Consider the following 18,386-nt stretch of genomic DNA (forward strand, 5'->3'; position numbering starts at 1 on the left):
AACACACCTTTAAAGAGTTTATATTATAAAACAACTTTTAATTTGAATGGCAGTTATTTTACACTGTGAAGAAACAGTGTTGTGCCTTCAATATTTGTTCACTACAGGCATAACGACAGCAACGTTGGTAGTCTGTAGGTTACAAGATCAATGTGACACTGTGACTGGTACTGTCATTGATTTTGTTGACGTTACATGTGCTGTGATGTTTTTGTCTTTTTATTTTGTTATCCTATTCCCTGTTAGGATTTATCGCTTTACGGCATTTACTATTTTGACAAATCCCACATGCCTTGTGCAGTTTTAAGTAAGGCAGTAATTCAATTAGCACAGTAAATGTTCTTGGATGGTCCATTAATTCAGCTCTTACAATGTAGTTCAAGTCAGAAAGAATTGCAAGTCTCATGCTAGAATAACTGCAAACCTTGAGGACTTAGTGTCCAGTTGTATTTAAGTTTCATAAGGTTATATTTTGCTGCTCTTCTTGCATTTTTTAAAATCATAATACATTTATACCCAGCACTTCTAACCAAATATGAAACATGTTCTGTACAGACTTGTACAGAATTCTAATTTGATCTAGCACACCGTGTAGCATTAGCTGTTTTAAGCTCATTTACTGTTATTAACTAAAATGAACATTAAGTGTCATGAACTATCTGAGAAATTAAAACTAATGTGTTATTGTTGTTTTGGAATAAAGCTGTAAATCTTTAGGAACATGTTACATGGATTTTAAACTACAGGCAACATTTTGATAGTGAATGTCCTGTCTGGTTTTCTTTCTGCTTCCTGTAGATGTTAGGATTTTGTGTTTTGTTTATTTTAATTTTGAAGTTATGGATCAAAATTGAAATTTGATGTGCAAATTGAAAGGGATGGAAAAATGATTATTCACACAGAGATTAATACATTCATGTGCATATGAAAAGAACCTAAGAACGAAGTGTTTTCAGTTATTTTCTGAATCATTGCTGACTTAAGGAATGTTGGTTCCAGACGTCTGTTACAGGATTTTCAAAATGGTGCTTTTTTTCACGTCAGTTAAATTATTTCCATCTTCTGTGCAGCTAATTATTAAAAAATAAAGAAATGAAGACCATGTAGACATGATTAAATACCAGGATATATACACTTACATATAATTGAACATGAACCCTTAAGGAACTATCGTTTCATGTCATGCACTGCTTGTCAATGGTCTTATTGATTGATTGATTGGATATATGCTTTGAATCAAGGCTAGCAGTAGAAAAGAAGTAAAAAATAAATACATTTGAGAACATATATATCAGCCTCATTCAATATATTTGTTATTTGTGGCGTTAAACTTCAAAATAGGCTTCTTGCTGTAAAACTTGTAAGAACGATTTTGAATAAAATAAAGAGGTAGACAATTGTAGGCAAGAGTAGTTTGTTTCATAGCATGAGCATTGGAGGGATATAATTTTTAATCTTGAGGTGGTTCAAAATCTGAAAGTGTGAATTGACCTTGAAGGGAATGGAAATGTGAATTGTGTTGTTCCCTAAAATGTAATAGTAGTGCTTATATGTGGGCAGGGTACTTTGCAAATAAAATACAATAACAACAAACAGAAGGTAAGATTAGTAAGTACAGAATTAAAATTACATTATATTGTTTTATGTCTTAAAAAAAAAAGAAAAAACATGTATTGGTATTGTAAAGTAAACATTTTTATGCATGAACGTTGCACATGAAGCAAACCTATTGTAGCTTTGCAGTATATTTTGTACAGTGTATTTGCCTAATTAAATGCTTTTAGGTACCCTAGAAGTCATATAACTTGCTATTAAGTAAAACTGCGTTTTGAGAAATGTATTTTGTATATTTTGTTTTCTTACAAATATACTTAGTGTGTACAGTTTAAGTAACATATCCATAGGCTAGACATATAAAGAAGGCAGGCTTTTCCCCGTTCGTAATCTTAATCTTTATTTTTATTTTTTTGTACTTCCTCATTTATTAAGGTTTCTTTAAAAACCTTAAAGGTGATTGTAGAATAGATGAATACTGTAGACTAATAGCATTCCTCACCCATAACCATTAATGAGTACGGAAAATTGGTTATGGTTTTAATTTCAAGCAGAAAGGGATGGAAATGCGTCCAAAACAAACAAAACGAAACAATAAACATATTCAATATAAACTGGACACAGACATCAACAAAGAAATCATTATATATAAATACTGAAAACATTTTTGCTGATGAAATACAAATCCTAACCTAATTTAGTTGAGGTTTTAATTGAACTCTTCAATAGTTTACTTATTGTACAGTGTATTTCCCATCAACATTTATTTCTCGGAAAATATGAGTCCTTATCCCAGTGGTATATCAGGGTACACTATCTAGTGTGCTTTCAATTGTTAAGGAATGGGATGGCATGCTAACTCCTCAGTTTGTGGTTAAATTTGAATAAACCTCAGACATTGATGTTTTCAGCACAGTGTTCAGTCAGATGAGCTTCCCAGCCCATATCTGTTAACCTTAATCTACAGTACAATTATCAGACTACAAGTGATACATTTTATGATTTCATGAAAAAGTATACATACACCTCTCTCTCTCTCTCTCTCTCTCTCATATATATATATATATATATATATATATATATATAGTACTGATGCAAAAGTTTTAGGCAAGTCTGTAAAGTAAGAATGCTTTCAAAAATAGACATGTTAATAGATTATATTAATCAATTAACTAAATGCAAAGTGAGTGAACAAGAAAAATCTAAATCAAATCCATATTTGGTGTGACCACCCTTTGCTTTCAAAACAGCATCAATTCTTCTAGGTTCACTTGCACAGAGTCAGGGATTTTGTAGGCATATAGTCAGGTGTATGATTAAACAATTATACCAAACAGGTGCTAATGATCATCAATTCAATATGTAGGTTGAAACACAACCATTAACTGAAACAGAAACCGCTGTGTAGGAGGAATAAAACTGGGGGAGGAACAGCCAAACTCAGCTAACAAGGTGAGGCTGCTGAAGACAGTTTACTGTCAAAAGTCATACACCATGGCAAGACTGAGCACAGCAACAAGACACAAGGTAGTTATACTGCATCAGCCAGGTCTCTCCCAGGCAGACAGGGGTTTCCAGATGTGCTGTCCAAGCTCTTTTGAAGAAGCACAAAGATACGGGCAACGTTGAGGACCGTAGTGGTCGGCCAAGGAAACTTACTGCAGCAGATGAAAGACACATCATGCTTACTTCCCTTCGCAATAGGAAGATGTCCAGCAGTGCCATCAGCTCAGAATTGGCAGAAAACAGTGGGACCCTGGTACACCCATCTACTGTCCGGAGAAGTCTGGTCAGAAGTGGCCTTCATGGAAGACTTGTGGCCAAAAAGCCATACCTCCAACGTGGCAACAAGGCCAAGCGACTGAACTATGCACGAAAACACAGGAACTGGGGTGCAGAAAAATGGCAGCAGGTGCTCTGGACTGATAAGTCAAAATGTGAAAAATGTAGCTGGAGAGCGGTACACGAATGAGTGTCTGCAGGCAACAGTGAAGCATGGTGGAGGTTCCTTGCAAGTTTGGGGCTGCATTTCTGCAAATGGAGTTGGGGATTTGGTCAGAATGAATGGTGTTTTGAAGGCAAAGGGTGGTCACACCAAATATTGATTTGATGTAGATTTTTCTTCTGTTCACTCACTTCGCGTTTAGATAATTGATAAACTAGTAACATCTATTTTTGAAAGCATTCTTTACAGCATTTTTTTTCCACACCTGCCTAAAACATTTGCACAGTACTGTGTGTGTGTGTGTATATATATATATATATATATATATATACATACACACACACACACACACACCACACACACACACACACACACACACACACACACACACACACAATAGATAGTTGGACATCTGAACACATGCAAATTATTGAATCTCAACTTATTGTATTAAGGTGAACTCACCTGGTTTAAATTGATATAGGCCTATACATTTAAAAGATTTTACACTTAAAGGTATTCCACTGTATGTTTCACTGTTTTATTATAATTGTAACTATTCTTTTACAGGACTTGTTCTACCAGAAAATAATAAAGGAAGGCATAGAAGATGGAACAAACAAAAGTAGAATAAAACCAAACCTCCTTTGAAAAACATTTATTTTAATTTTAATTGTGGTTTGCAACTTCAAATATCAAATAATACTGAAAGTATTTCTTGAAGGAGTTTTGCCTTTTTTTTTTTTTTTTTTTATGTGTGGGCTTCAGCACCCACAAATGGGTTTTCTTTATTGATTGAGTTGTTTTCTTGTCTCCTGGAGCTCAGCATTAATTCATTAAACCCCACACATCATCACTGACCCAGCAAACCTCTTTCAGACTGTGGCCTCTGGATAGCACAGATGCATGAGGGGCAAATGAAGGACTCCACTTTGTGTGACCAGCGAGAACATTAAAACCATGAAACACATACAAATGGGACGTTCTGCATACAGATTGAATTGAATGACAACTGCATCATATAAGAGGTTAGGAATGGCTCATCCAATCTCAGTTAAATCTATAGAATGTCGAACGTGCAATATGCATGCATTGAGTAATACTGTGGAAAAGAGGACAGGGTGAGAACAGGTTCTTCACATCAGAATCTAAATTTAAATGTAAATCCACTTTTGTTATTTGCTTCTTTTTGCTTGACACCGAACACAGTCAGACTGATAGCACTATAGCCTCACAAGCAAAATGAAGAAACCCTTGCAGTACCTGACCAGTTGCATGCCAACTTTTGAACAATCCCAGACAGCGATGATCCAGCACAGATTCAAAGGGTAATCTTTAGGCTACAGGGTTGAATCAATATTGAAGTGCCGGCCTTCATGCTTTATGCCTCTGAGGAACATTACATGTTTAGTGCTTTAAATCTGTAATACTGTCAGGTGGCACTCTACCTTCACTGGAGACATTATTTGTATTAGGCAGAAACCAGAACTTAACAGGCTCATTACAGAAAAGAAAAGAAGTTTGACTGAACATAAAAACAACACACTAGCCCTTTAAACAGTAAAGACTTAAAAGTACAAAACTAAACCAGCACTATACGAAAAACAAACCATGGTGATAAGAAACAATAGACAACTCTCTGTAATCTTTGGCCAGGTCTTATTTAGAGCTGAAGGTGTCCCTCAGGTGTACAATCAGCTGATTGACCAGCCAATGAAAACAAAGCATCCAACCACATTCTTATGCTGCTCAACCAGCCCTGAGATGTAACGCCAGACATGTTTCCTGGTAAGGGTGGGGCAGTCTAGTTATCCTGCCACAGGACTCTGTGTCTCCCTTTTTTTGGCATAACATAACAGAATATTTTATAAAGAAAGACAAGACCCCATACTGAATAATTCTTATATGTTTATTTTTGTTAGTTACTGTTGAATGTGTGTATGAGGTGACTCTAGGTATCTGAAGACTGGACAGGAAGAAAAAGAAAAGTGAATCGCCACAACAAAGTACCTAGTACAGGAAATGTAAATTTCCCTGAGAGTGTAAAATTAAGAAATGTCTGATTTAGGGTGTCTGGATAGAGAGGTCAACTGTGTTTTTTTATATACAGAATATAAAACACATCTCATAAAATTTTACAAGTTTCACAATAAAACATTTTATGTAGAAAAATATGGTAGAAAAAGTAAAATGACATGTATTTTTGCTTAAAATCAGATTAATGCCTTTTATGATATTGTGATAAATTTATAATTCCGGTGTAGAATATAGCTATATATAGCCAGACATTTCTTGAGGTTCAATCAGGCATTCCTCAAGGATAGCATTACATCATGTGCTTAATTGCAAACTCCCAATTCTCAGAAAACAAATAGCAGTATAAAAAATTATCTGTGTCACTAAAATAAATCTGTTGTATTTTGGCACGCAAAAACCCACAAGAATTGTAATAGGAAAATACATATTCTGATATTGTTAGTAATGGACTACAGGCTTGAATATGTGAAATGACATTAGTAACACAAAAATAAAAATAAAAGGAAAACATATATTTTATATGATTTAATCTGATTTATATACCTAAATAACAAATATACTCCTCTTACTTTATGATTGTCGTACTGCTGTAATACTAAACATTTTTGCTTTAATAACCTGCTGGGTGAATTCAATTTATTCTTCCAGGAAAATGTATCAGATGACGAAGTCCAGAAACGGAAGAAGGATATGAAGTAACGAATGGTTTCAATTTTCTTTCTTCTTTGGAAAAGCTTCTTTTGGGACTTCACAGCTAAGGTGCAAGTTCAAGGTCTCTGAAACTTGTCAGATGTTTATGAAGCTCTTCAACTCACTCCCACCAAATGTCAGGTATCCTTTTTGGGACTGGGCATGTGCTATAATCCTGGTATTTCTGCAGGTAATGAAGAATGATTAGTATTAGATTAATGAATACATCACAATTATAATCAAACAGCTTCTTTAAGCTAATTTCACACTACACATTTCTTTGCACAAATATAGTCAGATTTTGCAATCCCAATAAATCTGCACCGATCTGGACACAATTGTGACAACTAGCAGCGTGGTCGGGGCATGTGCCCGGTACCGATGAACGCGTAGTGCAAACGCTCTCCCTCCAATCCAAACTCTAGCTTGTCGGGCCACTACGCTTATATCAAACGTTTAAAATGTATGACTAGAATTGGCACGGGTCGTGTAGTGTGAGATGATCAACGACACATTCTGAGAACGGAGACCGGCAGCAACCAATGAAAGTTGAGCTGATTGAATAAAAACAAAATCTCAGGAAGAATAAACATTACAGGAGTATGTCATTTTCAGAAGTATTTATTTCTCCAGCTCTCAAAGCAAATTGCCCTCGCCTCCCCAGCTGTGTCTTCATTCACATTCTCTTGTCTCTCTGCTTTTTTTGTTTGTCTGCACAGATGAACACACAAACAGCAACAGCGGCGAGCTCATGACTGTTCAGGTCCCCGTTTGTTTACCTTTTCTATTGCATCACGCATGTTTCCGTGACATTGGGGGAGTTTCGAAGCTGTGTCGGTGCTCCCCACGACAAGGGATTTCAGATCAGTCGTTAAGTGTGTGACCCCCTGTCCTTAAATGATCATCTAGTGTGCACTTCTTCAATATGCCAAAGACATACATTTGGTGAAGGCCAGACGTTAAGTGTGAGCTGCCTACCGTTCTCAATATCGGTTTGGATTTTACAATATATGTAGTGTGAGCTTAACTTTAGGTATTCACATACATTTTCATGTTGTAATGCTGGCTGGATGGTGGTCTGGGACAGAGTTCAAACCATAATAGTGGGGAATGCAGGCAGGCTTGTTAGCGTACATTTTCTATCTGCATCCTTGGAACTGTACAAGAGCACACACATGTTACAATATCCTTTAAAATGAACATCATCTCCCTGTAAAGGGGGTGTTTGGCTTACCTTTCTCCTTGTCTGCCTCACAGATGAAACTGTTGATCTCTTCACAGAAGAAGTCATTCCAGTAGCCCTCGTGGATCATGCCAGCGCAGTCCTCCCCTTGCTCATGGCCATGGCTCCAGTTATCGGGCTGGCCTGCTTTCCACTTTCTGAAATTATAAAAGGGACATTCATTCACTACAATGAGCTCTTGAATAAGGACTGGCTTAAATCAAAACTTTGACTTAAAAACTGTAAATAAGTAAATCAAATAATAAATAGGCATTAATTAAACACTGAGACAATGGATGAGCATCAAATGTCATGACATGTAAATGCATAAGAACGGGTACGTATACATAAGCACTTACGTAAAGGATGGCATTGTTCCATCCACCCACTTCCAGGTGTTTTCTTCTTCTCTGTCTGTCAGTCCTAACCAAAAGAAGCCCTTGCCAGCAACCTGCCTTCGTATCCATTGCTGAAGGACAAAAACAACAATCAGCCACAATCAGATATGTTTCAACCCCTTCCTAATGAAGTGTGTGCATTGAGACCCCACCCTATTAGAAATATATTTGAATATCTGAGCAATCCACACAGCTCCAAACAAGCAACCAATCAGCCTTGTGTGCAGGGTTAAACTATGCACCTCTAAAGTCCCCAGCAAACTCAGCAACAGAACGACATCACACTCATTGATCCAAGTCAGACCACCATGGTGAGACTGGTGGTCTGGCCCCAGTTAGATTCGAAGTGCACACCCCAGAGTGTCTGAGCCACACAACTCCAAATGGTGACAAATCTGTCAGAAGACCATTTCCCTGACACTGGGGGTTTCGCTGCTCAACCCAAACTAGGGGAGCTATGCTCCAGAAATTCCCAGTGCTGCAGCCAAATGGCAAATGGGATAGGGGTACAAAAAACATACTGAAGTCTCTAAATGTCCCTGTGAGCACAGTCGATTCAATCATCACATTCATCTGCTCAATGGTGCATTGTATCACCCAGACACTGGCTGCCCCTCCAAACTGAGAAGCTGGCCAAGGAAAAAGATGGTGAGGCATGCCAATATGAGGCCAATGACAACTTTTAAAGAGCTACAGAGGTCGATGGCTGAGATGGAAGAAAATGTGCAACAGTCAACAATATCCAGAACACTTCCCAAAACTATCCTGTAACTAGCCATCTCAAAGCACCTGAGTGATCTTGCAAAAATGTGTCATAAGGTTTTGTGGTCAGATGAGTCCAAGTTGGAACTTTTTGGTATAAATTCAAAGCGTTACATTTGGTGCAGACCCAACACAGCACATCTCTCAGTCGACACGATCCCTACAGTCAAGGATGGTGGTGGCAGCATCATGCTATGGGGATGCGTCTCCTCAGCAGGGACTGGAAAGCATGTTAGGATTAAAGGAAAAATTACTTGAATCCTATTGAGAATTTGTGGAAAGACTTGAAAACTGCTGTCCATAAGCGATCTCCAAGCAACTTGAGAGAGTCTGAGCAAATCTGCCAGGAAGAATGGGCAAAGCTGTTTGAGGGGTGTTTTTTCTCTTCTATTTCTGTAACTGAAACTTATCTTACTCTTAGAAGACTTCAGTTTGAGCATTCAAGTAAAAAAAAAAAAAAGTGTATGCATCATTTTGTAATACTTTTGCAAGGCACTGTTCCATATACCTGGGGATCAGTGTCTTGCAAATTCATTGTCTTGGGAGCCATCTTTGACCACAGATGATACACACTGAAAACAAGATAAATACGTCCCAAAACATGCCATTTACAACATATAATAATTATCTGGGATATTTTCAGTCCAAATTTTGTAACAGATTAAATAAAAAGGCTTCCGTATTCCAAATATATGTATTCTAGTTATATTTGTAGGAAATGTTTTCAGCCTCTGATAAAAGTCATAGGTAGTTTCACAGCAAGTCCCCTACAGATAAGTGGTTTATTTCTGTACAGTCATTTATGAGAGCAAGAAGTAAAAAGTGTCTGCTTTGTTAGAGACTGACATTTTAAATAGAGGTGGGTATTGGCAAGTACCTTGCGCTACGATATATATCATGATACACATGTTATGATTCAGTACATCATGATTCATCAGGATATCACAATTGACTCCTGATACTTACTGAAGTGAGATATAAAAGCTCAAATAATATTACATACTACATACTTCAAAGGACAAGCTTTAGCTAATTCCCATTAACACCCCTTAATAAAATGTGACTAGCTAGCTAACTAATGGCAAGCAAACCTATTATTAACACTATTTTCTCAGAAGCAGGATGACATGTTGACAGCACTGAGGTACTGGTACGTCTGCAACACTAAGTCATAATTAAAGAGAAATTAAAACTTCATATACGATATTTTTGTATGCATAGGTTAATATAATCAATTTGTATTGCTTTCTGATCACCTGTTCTGGATTTTGCATATAGAGTTTATTTTTAATACTTAAAAAAAGATCTGTATTTGAAAAAGTAAATTCAATATATAAACTCGTAACATAGGATTTATTATTTGTGATAAACAGTTACATCTATGTTTTTAATATATTTCATCCAATAGAATCATATGTAAGTGAATATGTTAGTGACATAAATTAAGATTTATTTTCAAGAAGAGAAGGGAGACTCAGAAAAGAGACTGAGATGGCTTACAATTAGGCTGAAGGGACTCAGAAGCATGGAAACTTCACTCGGAAATATAAAACAAAATAAATATACATAAAAAATAACAATAGATGGATCTGTCTAACTATCTGTATATTGTTCAGACTTTTTGTTTAAATATGTAATGTGTTTTAATAAATGATCATGATTTTGTCTTGATTCGATCCTTTACTACTTCATGGACAGTGTTCAATATACAGTACGTTTAATAGGATAATGTACGCCTGTCTCGTCAATACCACGTCTGGATAATTGTAATTTTCATTAAATTAGAACTATGTTCAATTAATTAATTAATTAAGTTATTATTGATTTATTTATCCACGGAGGAAACTTAATTTCTGGTGAGAAAAAGTGCTGCGTACGCTGTACACATAAGAAAAGCAAAGTCCAGTCTGATAGGCTGTCATGGGGCCCAGATGAACGGCTCCCCTGTCTACTGCCATCTATAGGACTGTGGTTAGTACTGCATTCGGCTCAACCTGCAAACCTTATTATTTCTCACATATTACAGGCATAATAAATAAATAAATAAACATAAATTCTAGAGGTCAGAGAATTGATACAAGATATTGAAAAAGAGAATTCCACATTAAATCATTGTCTCGGCACAGCACTAGTTTTAAAACTGAAATTTATGGGGTAAGGGGATTAAAGGATTATGTTAGACAAATAAGTTCAAATATGAAATACTATTAAATGGAATATGATTTACCTGCTCCTCCTGATTGTTAATAACAACCAAAGTTGATGACTTCCCCTCACAGTACGTTTTGGCTTCATCAAAATTAAGTCTTTCTGTTGAAAAGTAGTAGCACTTGCTTCTGAAACTGGTCCACTGTGGGGGGCAACCTGTAAAAATGTATATTGTTATAACAATCTCTAATTCTGTATGGTACCTGGTTTGTCCTGATGTAAGGAAAATACTCACCAAATAAATTAGCACTTTATTTATGTCTAACAAAAGAAAAATGCTGTACAAATCCAATTGCTATTCTTCCATTTCTTGAAATGCTTCATTTTTATAAACATGACACAAATGTGCATATGCCTAAATGTATGTGGAATGGGGTGACTGACTTTCTTTCCTGCTTCATTTGCAAGCTACTGAGTTGTGTTGACAGTGATCTAGATGAATTTAGGTATTCAAGCAGGGTAAGGCATTGTGAGTTTCCATTTACTTTCGTGAAACATTCTGCGGCAATGTAGACAAGACCTTCACACTATCTCAATGAAAGATCAGACTTACCCTGGCTTTTAGCTGTGGGAGTGGCGGTCCCCTCTTGAAGTGACACTGGGCCACCAAGCTCTGCTGGTCTGGCAGGGAGGCCTGGGAGTCCAGGGGGTCCAGGTGATCCAACGGGGCCCTGTGGTCCCCGAGGTCCTGGTGGTCCAGGAGGTCCAACTGCCCCTCGTACCCCTGGTGGACCTTGTGGCCCTTGGAGACCTGGTTGCCCATCTCTGCCAGGAAGCCCAGCTACTCCTGGCTCCCCCTTAGCTCCGGGAGCACCAGCCCGTCCCCCAGAACCCCTGGAGCCCTTAGGCCCAGTGCTTCCTCGTGTGCCAGGCTGGCCTTTAAACCCTGGGACACCTGGAGGTCCGGCAGAACCCTTCTCTCCCCGCGGGCCCGGCAAGCCTGGTTCCCCCTTGTCCCCTTTCTCTCCTTTCTGCCCAGTCTGCCCCATTGGGCCTTGTGATCCCTTGTCTCCCCGAGGCCCCCTAGGACCTGGAGGGCCTGGAACAGAGAGATAGCACATGTCAAAAGACATCTGAGACAAATTTAATAAAATGTGTGGGTGTGCTGAAATATAATGAGAATAGTTGACCCACATCAGGTAACCCTGAAACAGGTGTTTGACTTCCATAACACTGACTGTTTTAATAACAATAATGGCTCCTTTAAAAAAATGCAAAGGCTAAGGGGTGGATCGTCAGAGATCCAGTGAATCTGAGCTACTTTCCTGCAGACCCTGCTTCACTGTCAGCAAATAACTTGGTAGCTGAAGTGTCGTGTGGGAATGTTTCAGTTCCGATGCCACATTTTCACAAATGTTATCACGCAGTAAGTAGGTCAATAAACTACTTTTATGAACAAGGCCAGTGAAAACAAAGTCATTTTGAAACCTTGTATTTCACAATTTTCAGATGAACCTTACATAAAACAAATCGACACTTGAATAAACATGAGCAATATAGAATGTTTAGAACCATAAATATGGCAATACGTCCTGTATACAACCAATATGGTCAGCTTTAAACCAACTTTAAAATACAAGCGCCCTTGTTCTTGCCCCGCCCCCCACTCTTGTTCACTACGACTCTTTCTCGGGTACAGAATTCATCATGTGGATACTCTGTCTGTACTCACTAAAGGTATAAAATGTAATTCCAAGGCAATATGGTACATTTTGGAAATAAATGGCCTTTTCTGAAAAAACAGCAGCAATGTCAGGAAATGTCTGGAAAGCACGGGCCCTACTTATAAACACATGATCATATTTTCCATGATACTGCAATGTATACAACACATAACTGCCAGGAAATCCATCACAAACCTTGCACACATACATCAACTTAATGGTTATTTTTGCAGCAGAACTGTGATTTTGGTGGTGGTGTCAAGTTATGGCTCACATTAGTTTTCAATATATACTACAACTAAATCATAGTATATGTTGGAATATTATTATTTGTCAGGTAAAAGTATTTTTATATACATATGTCAGAATGTTGCTGGATTACATACAAATACAATATCTATTTTAAATTAATTCCGTACACATGTATTCATAGTCGTATTAGAATCAATTTTGATCAAAAAGGATAATTGGATATGAGTTCTGTATATTGACTACTGGATTTCCAGCTCTTGCTCTTGTTTATTATTGTTATTGTATTGGACTAACGTCTATTTCATATTGATGGGCACCACTTTTAATCCAGTATAAAGCAAGGATTTTGAAAACATACTTCACAATAGCACAGCGAAGAATACATGGCAAGGTTTGCTTCATAACCTACGACCCAAGAATAGTTTTCTAACTTCAGCCTGATTGGCAATGCCAGCTGAGTGCACTCACCTTGAAGGATGGTGAAGTTCGTGATGAGCTGAGAGTGCTTGTTGTCCACTAGTTTCATTTCCTCCATGATGATGGATAGACTGGTGACCTCTTTATCCAGCCTGGATCCGAGGTCTTCCTGCTGCGTTCGGAGGGCCACCGTGTCTGTGCGCACGTCCGCCAGCGAGTTGTTCAGGTTGAGCAGGTAGTCCGAGTGTCGGCCAATGGTCTCAGTGCAGGTCCGCAAATCATTGAGATTGGTGTTGATGGATCCGAGCAGCTGGGTGGTGTAGCTGATGTTGCCAGTGATGCGGTCGATGTCCCGCTCCGTGTTGTCCATGCGCAGCTCGAAGGTATCAAACTTAGCTGACGTCAAGTTGTCATGGTCCCTCTGCTGGTCCATCAGCTCCCGCAGGCTCTGGTCATGGCCTTCTGCCATGGCTGAAGTGTTTTGAATCTGACCGCCGAGGACAGCCAGCTGGGTTCCCATGTCCTCAAGGGATTCGTTGTTGGATTTGGCCAAGGCTGAGTTGTTGGTGGCCAGAGCCTGTAGGTTCTGCACCTTCTCCTTCAGCCATTCTGTGTCCGTCTTCGTCTGCCGGGAGGTTTGCTGCAGGCTTTGAAAATCGTTCCTGATCTTCTGGATAGCCTGGCTGGTGTCGTCCACAGATTTCTGCAAGGCAGTGATGAAGTTTCTCTGCTGGGCCTGCGTGAGGTTCAGGCTGTTGATGTTCACCACCGTGAGGCTCTGGTCCCTTACCTGACCCTGCAGATCTGCCTGGAGGCGCGTGGTGTCTTCCTGTAGGCTGGTGATGTAGCTGCTATAAGTAAGGAGAGTGCGGTTCACATTCTTGATCATGTTGGAATTGCTGTCCAGGAGGCCTTGTAGGGAGCTGTGCCTTGTTTCCATGGACTGCCCAGCAACTTGCAGCTTGTCCAATGCCGCTCTGTTTTGAGTGGCCTTTTCTGCAATGTCACTGAGCTGCTGTTGGAGCATTTGAATGTTAGACTTAAACACCAATATCTCACTTGAAGAGTTCTTTGATTTCTGTCCTGTCTGGTCATCTGCAAAGGGGAAACAGATGGGGAAAGAACATTTGATTTTGTTGTTTTTTCTACACAGTAATGACACATTCTCTCCAAATCAGCTACTTTGTCATCTTGTTTAAGGGAATCTGCTGAATCGTTGTACTACACGAGCAAAACATCGAATATCAAATCTGTTAAATATTTGTCTGTTAATTTTACTCTAATTAGGACTTAAGTGAAAATGTTGAAGTAAGAACATGTACAGATGAAATCAAACTAACCAAATTTATAGTAATCAAAGTTCATTTTAAGGAGCTTACCAAGTTTCTTCAAGTCATTCTCCACAGATCTAATCCGCCCTCTGTAGGTATCAAAGAACTCAGTGACACTGTCTATTCTGTGGACCACTGAAAAGACAGACAGAAAAATAACTGGGGGTTACATAGTTGCACAAAACCCCTATGGTCCACTCAGTGGTTTATTTAATTTCCTTATTTTGTTTCATGTGTTGCCAGAGTATATGTAGGGCCATTGTTCTGTATGACTGGAATACAGTTTTAAAAGCCAAGTCAATCTAAATGCAGGGCACTATATATATATATATATATATATATATATATATATATATATATATATATATAGGCAAAAAAAATATGTCTTGTTTACAAGGGAAGAAAAATATTAAGGATATGGACAGGATTTTAATATCCTCATACATCTGGACAATAACTGCATTCAGAAGCACATGCAGGAGTCTGCTGCCTATATTCTCATCAGACCTCCCTAAATCCTACAGATGTCCTGTAGAATACATTAAGGAAGATTCTGCAAGACTAAATAATGTATACCTGCAAGAATCAATAAGGATATTTGCCCTAAAGTCCTTCAGAACTTCTGTGTGTATCTTGAGCATTTCAATTTAGTACATTTGACATTCTGCAAATGAAAATGTTGCAGCAGTAAACATATCAGATTCTTCCCTATTATTTGTATATTTTGACCACCAGTGTTAAATCCCAGCTTCCCAGTTCACTTTTGGAGGTTAGGCATGTAGAAATAAGCTTCTTCCAATTTAATCTACTAGGCAGCAGTAATGTCTATCTTACTCCATCTAACTGAAAAGTGCTGCAAATTTATTACAGAGAATAACAAAAATAACACATCATGTTTCCAGCTTTAAAAAATGGATGGTATATTTGAGGTTGAAAAGTGATCTGAAGTTTGTTCTACCAGATTCCCACCAATTAATGCAATGTATCTTTTAACATATTCATTTATTCAATTTACCGCAGGGAAGACAAATAGTTTAACAAATGGTCTTTTAACAATTGAGAAAAACTGTAACGTGAAATAACTAAACAACAATCCTACTGATTCGTTGCTAAAGTTAACATTAAAACATAAATAACCATAAAGTTTGCATATGCATGTAAGAAATTAACATCACATAGTGTGCATACTGTGTAACAACAGTGAAATAAACAATTTTCTGTAAGAACAGGTCTCATATTACTCAGAGAAACATATTTTGCTGATCTCTGAGATGCTGGTAGACTGAAGTTCTATTTGACCATTCTGCTGAAATACTGCTGAAACTTCATTGTATAATACTTTTGATTTCCTAATGTTCATCTTTTGTTTTCATGGATTTGAGATCTATGTTTAAAACATGAGCACACTTTTGTCCTATTAGCTCAATTCAAAAGTATTTACTTCAGGTAATTAGGAGAAATCTTTTTCACACATTGTATATTCTTACTTGACATCAGGGTTGTCATGTATACAAAGGATTTTTGGCAGTATAATTTTGGGAACTAACCACTGAAACAAGAAGTGAAGTATAAATGTTTAGTATACGATCTCCATACTTAAATTAAATGGCACTCTTCTTTCAGGGGATCGACCATTTCTGTACTAAATCATTTATAACCTCACAGATTAGGAACATTATTTGACATACTGTATGTTTAAGTGTTGGTATATGAAGCACAATAATACACTAAAGTGTGTTTATTTGCACACTAAAGCAAATAATCACACTTTTTTTCTATTTGTGTTTTTAAGTAACACATATGCTAAATTAATTCAACTTCTATCACTTAAATGTTTTAGAAGTGATTGATTTAAAGCCGTCCCATTTTTGAGAAATGTGAACTTCACACACTCTTATAGGTATATAGGTAGCTAGGAAATAAATAAACCAATTAATTAATCTGAATACAATGTAATACCATAGGTCACAATAAAGGAGTTATTATCTGTATATGTTCATCCAGATTGATGCTATTTGGTTGGTTTGGTTTTGCTTGTGAGTTTGTTGTGTTGTACGACATAAGCATACAAGTCAATCTCTAAATATAAAATCTGGTGTTACACTACACACAAGGCATACAGCCCCCCAACAGACCTCTAACACATGGTGAAGGAATGTTCTGGAGAAAAGACCAGACTCAGGCAGAAACTGTGCGGTTGAGCAGTGCCAAGTTATTTCATAAGCACTGCTGAACGCATGATGTGTTCTTCCTCCTGACAAGGGGTGTGTAGACAAATGATGTACTTTCATTAAAACAGTGATATCCAAACAGTGACTTAATCTGCAAGAATAGTTTAAGTATACTGTTTAGATGATATCACCATTCTTCTGCTCTCCTATCGGGCCATCCTAGCACATTCTATTCTTCTATTTTCAGTTTACCTGCATTTGTTCTGGTTACATGCCTTTTTTAAAGCTGCAAATTTCATAAAAGAAAACATGTATAACAATACCTGATGCCTTAAGTGTAGCGTAACTCAATCAGTTTGGGCCATTTTTCCTTATATGGGCAGATATAAAGGCTTTGCTGCTTTTTTTTTTTGCTTTTTGTCACAATATTAGCGGTCTTATTTAGGTTTTGGTGCTAGAGCTTTGTGTCCGTCTGCCAGCTTTAGAAAGATTAAAACTAAAAATATCTGGAGTTCCTGAATGGCTTATGTGATAATAACCTCAGACTGGAATGCATGATATGAACTATAGCCCAGGGCTTGCTTCTTTAAATCAAGGTTGTGCTTTTCAGTTCATTGTGTAGCTGAGGCTGTTAAGGTGATGTCACTCTCCTAGACTTAGTACACAAGTCACACCCCTATGTCAGAGGAGTCTTTGGGAACAGGGGGTTTAACTTTGTGTGACCCTAGACAGCAATGAAACCGTCATCTCCCTGTTATTGGTTAGAGAAAGTGTGTTTATTTCTGGTTGGAACTACAGTTCGGATGTTTTACCCCCTGGGCTCTGAATGAGGGCGGGCGACATGTAAACTGTAAATCAGATGTGTTTGAGATTGAAACGTGCTGGTAGCCAAGAGAATAAGCTTTCAAACGATGTGTGCATTGTAGGAACACAGTATAACTTCTATGCACAGGAGCTGCGTGTAACACTGCCAAATAATGCTTAAGAGGGTGTAGTAACACAGTATATAACTCTGAAATGCACATTCTTTTTCAGTTTGTGGTAATCTAAACTTTTTTTTAACCTCTGGCAGTTTACAACTTACCTTTGTACCATTTCAGATTATTCACTAAAATTGAACTGCTTACATTTCAATAAAAACTGGAAAAATAGGTGTGTTCTTAAACTTTTGACCGGTAGTGTATATAAATCAAAATATACTAATCAGCCATAACATTATGACCACTGACAGGTGAAGTGAATAACACTGATAATCTCGTTATCATGGCACCTGTCAGTGGGTGGGATATATTAGGCAGCAAGTGAACATTTTGTCCTCAAAGTTGATGTGTTAGAAGCAGGAAAAATGGGCAAGCGTAAGGATCTGAGCCAAATTGTGATGGCTAGACGACTGGGTCAGAGCATCTCCAAAACTGCAGCTCTTGTGGGGTGTTCCTGGTCTGCAGTGGTTAGTACCTATCAAAAGTCATTCAAGGAAGGAAAAGCGGTGAAGCGGTGACAGGGTCATGACCAGCCAAGGCACATTGATGCGTATGGGGCTGCGTAGCCGCAGACCAGTCAGGGTGCCCATGCTGACCCCTGTCCACTGCCGAAAGCACCTACAATGGGCACGTGAGCATCAGAACTGGACCACGGAGCAATGGAAGAAGGTGGCATGGTCTGAGGAATCACGAGTTCAATGTCTTGGCCTCCAAATTCCCCAGAACTCAATCCAATCGAGCATCAATCAGAAATG

The 18,386-nt window shown here is 38.1% G+C and overlaps 1 protein-coding gene across 1 annotated transcript in view; it reads right to left on the reverse strand.

Annotated features, from left to right (window-relative positions):
- Window positions 1-5,394: 5,394 nt before the first annotated feature.
- colec12 (collectin sub-family member 12) overlaps window positions 5,395-18,386 on the reverse strand; it is an 88,019-nt gene continuing 75,027 nt past the window's right edge. The window contains exons 4-10 of the mRNA XM_066723401.1: window positions 14,529-14,615; window positions 13,201-14,244; window positions 11,370-11,855; window positions 10,836-10,972; window positions 7,808-7,917; window positions 7,461-7,606; window positions 5,395-6,410 (exon numbers count right to left, since the gene is read on the reverse strand). Of these exons, the coding sequence (XP_066579498.1) occupies window positions 6,394-6,410; window positions 7,461-7,606; window positions 7,808-7,917; window positions 10,836-10,972; window positions 11,370-11,855; window positions 13,201-14,244; window positions 14,529-14,615 (2,027 nt within the window). The 3' untranslated portion in view covers window positions 5,395-6,393. The remainder of the gene's footprint in view (window positions 6,411-7,460; window positions 7,607-7,807; window positions 7,918-10,835; window positions 10,973-11,369; window positions 11,856-13,200; window positions 14,245-14,528; window positions 14,616-18,386) is intronic.

The sequence above is a fragment of the Amia ocellicauda genome, chromosome 2 (assembly GCF_036373705.1).
Source record: "Amia ocellicauda isolate fAmiCal2 chromosome 2, fAmiCal2.hap1, whole genome shotgun sequence".
In the NCBI taxonomy this organism is placed as follows: domain Eukaryota; kingdom Metazoa; phylum Chordata; class Actinopteri; order Amiiformes; family Amiidae; genus Amia; species Amia ocellicauda.